The sequence below is a fragment of the Ictalurus punctatus genome, chromosome 18 (assembly GCF_001660625.3).
Source record: "Ictalurus punctatus breed USDA103 chromosome 18, Coco_2.0, whole genome shotgun sequence".
Classification (NCBI taxonomy): Eukaryota; Metazoa; Chordata; class Actinopteri; order Siluriformes; family Ictaluridae; genus Ictalurus; species Ictalurus punctatus.
In genome coordinates this window covers 22,846,296-22,857,634 of record NC_030433.2, presented here as the reverse complement: position 1 = coordinate 22,857,634, position 11,339 = coordinate 22,846,296, and the positions used below count along the sequence as shown (strand labels likewise).

The 11,339-nt window shown below is 44.9% G+C and overlaps 1 protein-coding gene across 1 annotated transcript; it reads right to left on the bottom strand.

Annotated features, from left to right (window-relative positions):
• Positions 1-377: 377 nt before the first annotated feature.
• LOC108279299 (protein sprouty homolog 2) lies at positions 378-9,901 on the bottom strand. The gene is made up of 2 exons (XM_017493438.3): positions 9,330-9,901; positions 378-4,075 (listed from the first exon to the last, which is right to left on the bottom strand). Exon 2 carries the CDS (start codon positions 4,002-4,004, stop codon positions 3,153-3,155), a length of 852 nt encoding a protein of 283 aa, XP_017348927.1. The 5' UTR covers positions 4,005-4,075; positions 9,330-9,901; the 3' UTR covers positions 378-3,152.
• Between the last annotated feature and the right edge of the window lie 1,438 nt (positions 9,902-11,339).

Here is an 11,339-nt window from a genome sequence, read left to right as displayed (position 1 = left end):
ACCCCCTTAGCTACATCTCTGGTTGAAACTAAAATGACTTGCAGCTGAGAGAAAATGAAATCCAAACATGGAAATAAGCAGTTGAGGGTTAAGAGCATTCCTAACCGATGACACCAATCAACTTCAATTCAGAATTCAACTTAAATCATAATTATTGTTGAATAGGTTGAGTCAATGAGCTTGGTCAATAAAATGCTTTTGTGTGTCCATAAAAAATCCATATCTAAATATACAGTGTGTGTGTGTGTGTGTATATATATATATATATATATATATATATATATATATAGATAGATAGATAGATAGATAGATCACCTAATCTATAGCTAGCATGAACAACAGTGAACGGTTAAGGAAAAAAAAAAATCACACAGAAGTGCTTTTGAAAACTCCTTTTATTTATTATCCTCGGCCTTACGGCCACACCCGCCACGCCACTCCAACCAAAAAAAAAAAAAAAAAAAAAAAAAAAAATTTAAATCATTACAAGGGTCATTTATTTTCATCATTCACCATAAATAAATACTTATCTTTCCTCAACAATCATTTAAATAAATATCTGTGACTCATCGATAATATGTCGGCAACAGAAAAAAAAAAAATGTGTAAAATGTATATAGATATATTTATATATATAATATATTCATTTATATAGATTTCTTTCTCTCTCTCTCTCTCTCTCTCTCTCTCTCTCTCTCTCTCCTTTAATTCTTTTACAACTTACAAGATGCCAACTGTACCAAAGCAATGCTTACAAATACAATATGGGGAACTTTTAGTGGTTAACTTAAAGACTGTGTTCAGCACCAGTTCCGGTAAAATGCTTGTACCTATACACTGCGCCCATCCCTATAATATGACCCCTCCTTGGAGAGACTGTCTCTTAGGATTTCACCATGGAGGAGAGGTTTCATCAGGGTTAAACGTTGCGAAAAGACGTTTCGGGTCTTTGTGGTTTTGACGAGTAGTAGTAAGCCAAGGTTTTGAGGATCTTGAGGATCTTGAAGACCTGGCTTGATCACTGTTAGACATGCAGAATGACATAGTTGACTGAAAACCGCGTTCACAGACCTTAATATTTTTACACCTGAACACTGGAATTGGACCTTATGTTCTTTTGAGTCTTCACCCCTTGAAAATAAGCACGATCCCGAAAGAAACCCCGTTACATTACGCTGTTATCGATGGCTACGGGTATAATTACAGCGTAATGATCACTAAACGGTAATTCCACGTTTACCGGCCTTTTACACGAAGGAGCGAATGTACTCGCAAGTGTTTCCAATTTTTGTGACGGTGAAAAAATACGACCCAATTACACAGTAATTATTATAGGACAGATCGTTATCGTGCGACTGTAACGTAAAAGAAGAAGGATTTTATGCGGAACCACAAAAGACCTCTCCTCCATAATATATAGCCCACTTTAAAGTTCATTTCGAAGTGTTAGACAGGCCTGTGATTTGAAGTTAAATTTCCCGAAGGTAATAGAAAATAACGGTTAACAATAATACCCAGATTAAACCAAATAGAATAAAAATAGAAATACAATAACAATCCTACATAGATAGAAAAATATAGCAAAGGAACTCTAACAACAAGGAGCAGTGTGCATATACGGGGGGAAAACACACACACACACACACACACACACACACACACACACACCCACGCACGCACGCACGCACGAAACAGATTTCTTGATTTCATTTCTCATCCCAATTTTGGAGATCAGTGCATCTGTTTCACCTTGTTCCCAAGTATGGTGCTCTGTTTCGTTCTGGTAAGGCAATCGACTTCGAGCCTCGTCTCAAAAGGAGTCCCCTCTTCCTGTGTGAGGACGCAAAAGGCTCTTCCACGCTCTCACTTCCTGTCAATCATGGACGTGATTAGAGGCTAAAGAATCGATCTGAAGTGAAGTCCAAAGTGCTTAGAAATGTATGGCCGTAGTATGAATAGCATATTCCCGGCTAGCTTTCTTTGCTGTTCGTGGATGAGTATGATCTTAAACGACGCAGTGATCCGAAGCTCCTTCGTTGCGTTATGGCCTCATGTGGTCCGACATATTTTCAACACAATTTCCGCTCGAGAGTTCTTTGAGTAATGGTGTAACATGTTATCTTGAAAGAAGTTAGACAGGAGTCCATGGTGGACAAGAGTTTTTTTTTTTTTGTGTGTGTTTGTTGTTGTTTTTTTGGGAATGTATGATGACTGGATTGCATTTGGTCCCATAGCACAGCTGGAGATAGCACAGGACAAGAATTCCCACTACAGGAATGAGAGAGAGCGGCAGACGAGAGGGTGGGGTGGTAGTGGTGGTAGAGGGGGGGGGGGGGGTGGAATGGCGAGGACGTGAGAGCGCTTGGGAGAGGCTGGCGTCAGGCTGCCCTGCGCTGGAAACCTGACCAGACACTTTGTCTTTCAGAGCAGCTTCTCTAAAAATAAAAAAAAAAGGAATGCTTCTGCGGAGAGCAGACAGAGGCCTGAGACTGCGCACGCATGCACATACACCTTACATGTCTTTGAGACGCATCCGCATGCACTCGCACACACACGAACACACGCATTCGTTTTCTCGCTCTCTCAGGTGCACCCATCCGTTCATATCCACACGTGCCTGATGTCTCTTCCTGTAACCACCCCTCACAAGCCGTTCCTGAATGAGCTTCATCTGGTCCCTTTTATTTATTTATTTATTTATTTTGGTGTCCCAACACAGTTTGTTCTGAATGGTTTTTTTTTTGGCTCGGGCTCTACGTCCCCCTCGGATCAAAAGTCAGCCGTCTCGCACACAGACTGTCCGCGCAGTATGGCTGAAGATGATTTCCTGGCACTGTGCCTGGAAGATGCAATTTACCCAACGCGGCACCAGATTCATTTTGTTCTGATAGCTTACTCCCTGTAAAAGGTTACATATGGACAGGATTACCTGTCTTAGCCAGGAAAGTCAAATAAATAAATAAATAGACAAACACCTTTTTTTTTTCTTCTTTTTTTTTTTTTTTAAATCAACAAGCTTCCATTCTTGCACGTAATGTAGCTAGGCCTGATCGGTCGGGTGCAGGTCAGTAAGTTCAGTGTTTCATGGTATCCTCGGGAACGCGAAAGGGGGAATGCAGTGACGGGATCACAGGAGGAGCGCCGTCTCCGTGTCATACCGGTTTGTCCAGAGACTTGCGGAAAGGTGCAGGGTTAGTAGCGGAGATCTTGCGGCACACTGTGTTGGTGTTGTTGCAGCGGCAGCCGGGTCGTGTGGCCCGGTCGTAGCCACGCTGGCACATAGTGAGGCAAAGCTTGGCAGGAGGATAGCAGCACAAGCAGGGCAGGCAGAGAGACAGAACAGCCATGGCGCTCCAGCGGGAGCAGGCGTGAGCCGGAGCACAGGAGCAGGGTCGGTCGGCGCAGTTGTCCTCATCGTCTGCCGAACAGTGGTAGAAGAGACCCTTCACACAGCACAGGCAGGTGCCGTACTCCACTGCGCTCTCGGCTGAGCACAGACATCGCTTGCCACAGGCCCAGCAAGAGGGCAAGCTTCGAGGAGCACAACACTCCTGGCACTTGCAGCGGCTACAGCGTTCACAGATGAACAGATGTAAGCCTAAATCCTCTCCGTCAGCCAAGCCTTTACTTAGCGAGTCTGGTTTCAGGTCGCCCTTGGGTTGAGAACGCACCACCGAGGCCAATCCGGAATGGGAACTTGTTAATCCTGAAAGAAGTCTTTGGTCCGAAGCGGCACTGCCACGAGACATGGAGCTGATTGTACTAGAGCGACTCAGGTGAGCCAGGTGGGCATGTTGGTGCTGACTCTGGCTGCGAGGCATCTGAGGATGTCTTTCATCGTGTGTATAGAAGACACCCACCTGCGAAGCAGGGTCTAGCGCCACAGGACGCTCCACATAGTCATTGTTGGCCCTTATCGCACGGATCTGATCTATGGACAGCACAGAGATCTGCTGTGGGTCCAAGCCATCACGGTCCATCCTTAGAGGAGGTGTTGAATCCATACTGCCACCAGTGCCACTAGGGAAGAGACTTGGATACGAGGCTCGCACCAATCACGGCACATCGGATAAACCTGGAAGACATCATAACACGACAGTGTCATTCAAATACTAAACATTAGAATCCAATGCACTCGAAAGAACAGCGGAAACTCACGCACACATAGACCCACTTACATAGTCTACTACTGAGACTAGATCTATTATTAGTCACAGAGGATGGAGATAAAGCTATTGGCATCACACTGTAATTTAGCATCTGGTGAACACAGCTGTTGACACAAGGGAAGAGAATCTGAGCAGAGAAATTGACAGCGAAAAAATTGTGGGAAACAGGGGAACCCATAAGACTGAGTGTCAATGTCCTGAGGCATCCTTTCCCCAGCTGCTCAGAGGAATCCAATGGCCCCTCCCTGAAACTTTTCTTTTGTTAAGCCTTATCCTCCATAAACAGGAACAACATGGTTAGTGGAATGTACATGGAAAACATCAGCATCCTGGAATTGAGAAACAGACTGTTTGCATTATTCGATGTCATACCCCAACAGGAACTTGGATTGCATTCGAGTTTTGTGCATTCAAGACTCGAAATAAACTAAACGCACAAATTTGACAAACCTCCCGGGCTGTCCGTGTTCGACTACACGCTCTTCGGATTGCACAACAGACCCGTGAGCGTGCATAAAGGAGGTCAGTGTTCACAAAGGCGGTTTGAGGATGAATGGAGAAGCATTTGCTCGATGAAGAGATTACACAGAAGAGGAGAGCCGTGTCCAACGTAACCAGGAACGGAAATCCATACACAGGGGCATCAATTAGAGGAAGCAATGTCTGCTCCCAGTCTGCCAAGTATCCGGGGCAGTCAGCTGAATTCCTGGCAAAATCGGTGGATGCTCTTGCAAAAAAAAAAAAAAAAAAAAAAAAAAAAAAAAGGTAAGATAGCATCCATCCTCTGCCCCCGCCACCCGCCCATAAAGTCGAGATAAGGAGGCCCAGGTCGGAAGTACAAAATGCATTTTCAAATTACAGAGAAGAGGAAAAAGAAGTCCTGGAGAGTAATTACATCAAATCCAGCAGAGAGCTGCAGTCAGGGCCTATCAGTCCATCTAATTGTTTAGAGGGGCCTGCTGTTCATTTCCATGAGCTCATTATTTGGGGCCTGATTTCACAAACAACACCGGACTTCCAGCCAACCACACATCTGTGGACAAGCCAGAGAGGAAGTTTTGGGTTTGCTCATCTGTGTCATGTCAGGAACTTTTAAATTGCATATTTTGTGAGAGCATTTGCACATGTCCTTTCCATGTGGTTTTCCTCAACTGTGTCAGCACTTGGGAGCATTTATCACTTCAGGCTACACTTAAGTTTACTCGAAACTTTCCACTTACTTTTCTTAAAAACTGAGCTTCGGTCTGAAGTCTAAACTCCAGCTCAGAATGTCAAACATGAGAGAGAAATGGTCAAAATACTACATGTGAGATTTCAGAATCAACATGTTAAAGACAGTTGTTTTTTTCAGATTAGTACACTTTTGGAGTACAAAAATTGGGGTGTCTTTGTATGAATTCTGCAGGCAGAACTTTCACCCCTGTTAACTTCTACTCCGTTCTACCCTCTTAGAAAAGGTTTCTTTGGATGGTTCTACCGTTCTACTCCTAACCTTTCGAGGAAAGGAAACCTTTTGTTAAAGAGTGGTTTCCCAAAGGGACCAACCTTTCAGCTTCGCTGTCAGGCTTGTAAAATAAATCCTGAAGGAGGACAGCTTACTCCAGAAGTAGTGGGACTCGCACTCTCCGCACCCATCCGAGCCCCCAGACCTTGTCTGAGTTTCCAGGGTGCCAATGGATCAATACTCCACACTCCAGCAGCACAGGAGGCGAGGTGCTGACATCAGGAAGCCCGATGAACCCCCTCCCCAACCCCTGCAGAGAGCACTCTAAAACTCTCTGCCATGTCCCAGAGCACTTGTCAGCTGCAGATTACTCAGACCGCACGGCAGGGTGAGGCCAAATGGAGATGCTCTGCTAATGTCTGATCATTCAATTCAATTCAATTTTATTTGTATAGCGCTTTTTACAATAGACATTGTCTCAAAGCAGCTTTACAGAAATATATAAACACGGTATAGAGAAAATTATTATTAAAAGTGCGAATTTATCCCTATCGAGCGAGCCGGTGGCGACGGTGGCGAGGAAAAACTCCCTCAGATGTTAAGAGGAAGAAACCTTGAGAGGAACCGGACTCAGAAGGGAACCCGTCCTCATCTGGGTCACGACGGACAGTGTGAAAAAGTTCATTATGGATTTATATGAAGTCTGTTTGGCCTTAGAAGCAGCCGTAGTCCCAGCAATCTGGAATTGGAGTAGACGAGAGCTCCATCCAGAGGTAGGACATCCGAAACGGATCAGGCAGGTCCGGAGATCAGAAAGGATCAGGACCTCTAGTATCTACATAAAATCGTGTGTGGCTCGACAGAAGGAGAGAGGAAGAGAAGAGATTATTAGGACTGGGCTTAGCGTAACAGAAAGTCTAGTCATGGTAGGCTTCACTAAACAAATACGTTTTAAGCCTAGACGTAAACACTGAGACTGTGTCTGAGTCCCGAACACTAATTTCAAGACTGTTCCATAACTGTGGGGCTCTATAAGAGAAGGCTGTTCCCCCTGCTGTAGCCTTCACTATTCGAGGTACCGTCAAATAATCTTTGATCTAAGTAGGCGTGGCGGATCATAGAAAACCAAAAGGTTGCTTAGATACTGTGGCGCGAGACTGTTTAGTGATTTATAGGTAAATAATAGTATTTTATAACCAATGCGAGATTCCACTGGGAGCCAGTGCAGTGTTGATGATATCGGGGTGATGTGGTCGTATCTTCTGGTTCTGGTTAGGACTCTAGCAGCTGCATTCTGGACTAACTGGAGTTTGTTTATGCTCCTACTGGAACATCCAGACAGTAAGACATTACAGTAATCTAGTCTAGAGGTGACGAAAGCATGAACTAGTATTTCTGCATCGTGTAGTGACAATATATTTCTTATCTTAGCAATACTTCTGAGATGAAAGAAGGATATCATAGTAATATTAGCTATGTAATACTACCTAGTAATATCATGAACATTGACTGAAGCAGAGCGGAAAATGTGGCACAATCCCCAATAAGTCAACTGCTGCTGACTTTGGACATCGTTGCTACAAAAAGGCTGGTTTACTGATGGACAACGAAGCAACCTCTTGCTTCTTAACAGTGTGCACTGAGATATTGATTGCTGAGCTCAGATTACATCTTCTCAATCTCTGACCATGACCTCTAAAAGAACTTCTATTCAGCGAGGTGGGACATGACAGGAAATGGGCTTGGGGTGTACGCTGGTTTGGTTGGTCACTGTTATGAGGGAAGTCATGGATAGTCATGGTCCATAGGAATTAGGTGCTGCGAGATGATCTCAACAGCCGGAACAGCCGAGGTTAGCCGTTTTCCAGGTAGTGTTTGGGATCCGTTTCTGCAAACCAGCATTCATATAGAGCATAACTTTCTGCTTGATTAGAGATTTTGTCGTGTCCAAAGGATTCGACGATTTGTCTGTTCATGAACTCAGAGGACAACAGGCAATTCGACAGGTCAAACGGATCGAATTAGCATCACCCTTGATGGATGTCGGTATTTCTTACCACGCTCAGAGAATAGCCCCCTGGCATTTCTCCTTCATGCGAACATTAGATTATAAAATCCTAGTCCATTATTGCACTTTTATCTAGCAAAGTGCTCCATCGCATCGCAAATATGCACTGGGTGTGACCGCCAGCTAGCCTGGGAAACATTTTCCCGTGTTTGAAAAAAGCAAATCCTCAACACACCTGTCTCAGGTCAAGACGTCCAGATCTGAGAGTGCATGAGAGCAAGAGGGAAAGACAGCTGTGTGTGGAGAGATGAAGAGAAAGAGAAACAGAAACAGAGAGACGGCAGAGTGGGCCATGTTTACTCAGTGCTGCCTGCCATGAGGGGTAACCTGAAGACAGGCCCCTGCGCTCTGGGAGTATCAGTGCTGAGTGAGCTGTGCCTTGCGGCTCTGCCCCAGGGCTCCTTGCGCCCGGTACCTTGCATACATCCGTGGCCAGGGTAACCTGATCCTGGGCAGGAAGAGGATGAGGAGCGCATATTATTCATAACAATCACCACACACCACTGACTGGGAGTAATTTAAAACCCTGAAGCAGGGAGGAGACGGGAGGCGAACGAGCGAAGGGAAAACAGCCGTCCTGCAGAGGGTCACTGGACAATATGAATGTAGCTGAAAGCATAAAAAGCATGTGAGCCACTTCATTAGGGACTAGCGAAGAGCCTTCAGAGGCCCCGGGGGTTTCTGCTAGACCTGATAACTATCGAAACTTGCTGGCTTAATTTATTAGAATCATCCATTTTTATATTTCGATCATCACTTTCTGGGACTGTGCTGCAAAAATTGGCTGGTGGTGAATCGGAGCTGATTGGCCAAAATTGTCCATGAGTTGTCAGTCAGCCCCTTCTGGACCCTCTGGGGACACAGCAGGATTGCATGACAATAAACCGTATGAGATTCCGGATGTGCTGAATCCGACCCCCAGGAAGGACTGAAATAGACACCAGCAAGTTCGGGAGAGAGAGAGAGAGAGAGAAAGGGTGGGAGAGAGAGGGAAGAAGCAGTATAGAGATACGTGTCAGAGGGATGAACAAAAATATCCAAAAGCTAGAATACCAGGAAAAAGTGTATCTTTTTTTGTGTGTTTAAATAACACTACAGTTTTTAAAAAAAAATACCATGAATTTTCTTCTGTAGTGTTATAACACACGTATTATTATAACAACAATAGTATACATAGTAGTCTATGTATTACTACGTACGTATAAGAACAACAGTAAAGTATGAGAATGCGTAGTTTTAAATGCACTTCCATTGTAAATTTCCACTAAGATCTAAATATATTTTCACTCTCTACAACTCTACAAACACAATTTTGGAAGCATGTTCCATGTATAAAAAAAACTAAAAATAAAAATAAAAAAAATCACCACCAAATGTACAAAAGCCCCTCGTTAGAGCTCTTCCAGTCCACTCATATCCACTCTTTCAATCTCTGCCAGCCCAAACTGGCTGTATTGACAGCTCCGACCTTGAGGACAATCAATGCCACCCGTGCATGCCCCGAGTCCCGAGCATGCCCGGGGCCGTGTCCGAGTTGTCGTGTTCGTTCGGGCTACTTACAGAGACAATCCAAAGTCTACAAGTCATATAAAGTGGGACGTTAATTAGAAAAATTGAAATGAAATGCAGAGACAGACAGGGCACTCACCTCTAAATGGAGGGAGATCCATTGTACAAGACCAAAAAGTACTTTTAATTTCTTTTCTTGCTCGTTCTTCAGTCAGGCCACTTGATCAGCTTTAGATTTATTTTTTTCGTAAGGGTCCCACGCGCATGCAGGCAGGCAGGCAGGCAGGCAGGCAGGCGGGCGATCCTCCTCCTTCGGTCCTCAGTACTTAATCAATCCCCAAGGAGCGCACCAAGAGTCTCGGACGAAAGGAAAACGTGCACGAACAACACTCCAAAAAAAAGTAAGGATTCTCCCAAGAAAACAGGGTAACATGTCATGCTAAAATATCCCGATTAATAAAGAGGTCCCGGGGCAGAGGGAACAAGGAAATCAGGGAATGCAACACTTCCACGTGAAGCTGGAGAGCAGAGGATCTGCAGTTCATCTATTCTCAGTATGAGCTGAAAGTGTGAGAGCTGGATCGTCTCACTTGCACGCTCTCTCTCTCTCTCTCTCTCTCTCTCTCTCGCTCTCTTTCCCTCTTTCTGTGCTTCCTGCTCTTGCACTCATCCATTCACTCTGTGTGCCTCTGTATGTCAGTGAGTGAGGGTGACACAAACAACTAGGGAGAGAGAGAGAGAGAGAGAGAGAGAGAGAGAGAGAGAGAGAGAGAGAGAGGGTGGGAAACAGAGCAGGGTGGAGGGGGAGGGGTTAGCGGATATGAATAGTAGATAAAGGCAGGGCTGGCGTGGGGTAGGAGGGGTAGGAGGGTGGTAGGTGCTGGTGGTGCTGGTGCGGTGTGTGTGTGTTGGGGGGGGGGGGGGGGGTACTTGCTGGAGATAGTTAATGGCTAAGTGGCATCATCAGGCTGAAACTGAATCTCTCATTTTTTTTTACCCCCTCAGGCACTGTTCCACATGATTCTCTGAGCTTAGCCCAGAGTGGGATGGAGAGAGAGAGAGAGAGAGAGAGAGAGAGAGAGAGAGATGAGATGGGTTAAAGAAGACAGAAGATAAAGGCTGAAAAGAAAAGAGGCATATGCATGACTCAACAAAAAGTCAGGACACAAAGAATGAGAACGCAAGATCTCGAAATCCGTACAACACACGAGGCTCGATCAGAAAGTAGACACAACAAACTGCAAAGTTATAAACTATTCATCAAGACCAGCTCACTCAGAAGGACGTGGATGGGTTCTGACGCGCTTCAAGCACGAGATGAAGCTCAAATGGATGAAATGCATGTTATGAATTAGGAATGAAATTTCCATTCTTTTTAAATATCCTTGCATCCGAGCAGCGGCCCACGATCAGCTCACGGCCTGTTACGGTAAAATTCCCGATCGGTACCTGACATTATATATATTCATAATATAGTCTGGAACGCAGGCCATGTTCCTGTCCTTATTAATGCCCCATATTAATGCCCCAAGGCCATGTTCCTGTCCTTATTTACTTATGGTGTTGTTGCTACCAGATACCAAGAGACCTTATCGTAATGGCAACGTGTCTGTGGCGAGATTAGCGACTATTTCGTACACAGCGCTGTGCATCTCATGGACAAGCCACTTCATTAATCCCAGGCTACGCCGCTGACAGATGTGACCAGTTTGTGTGGCGTGCTGGTGTTGTGCTCACATGTCCTAGTGTGTTTCCTTTTAAATAAGAACAATACCATTGCATCAAATCGAATCACTGTGTATTTGGATTGCTGCCGTACTTGTGTCCTCTTATTGACAGTACAGGGAAGATGTCACCAAGGTAACAGGACATGTGTGTGTGTGTAATAATGCAGGAAGAAGGGTACTTCCTGGCTTCCTGTGGAGGGAAATAGCTGGGATGGCCAAACAGAGCAACAAGCAGGAGAGTGAATCAGCTTTCTCTGTGATGTGCAAACTCAACCTAAAGTTCTGACTGCATGAAACCCAAGCTCCATTCCTACAACACTTCGGATCCGGCCGATCTGCAGCCGAGAGACTTCGAATCAAGCTACACGCATATGATATATAGGCAGGTTATAAATATCGCCAGGAACGCAAATTAAAAAAAA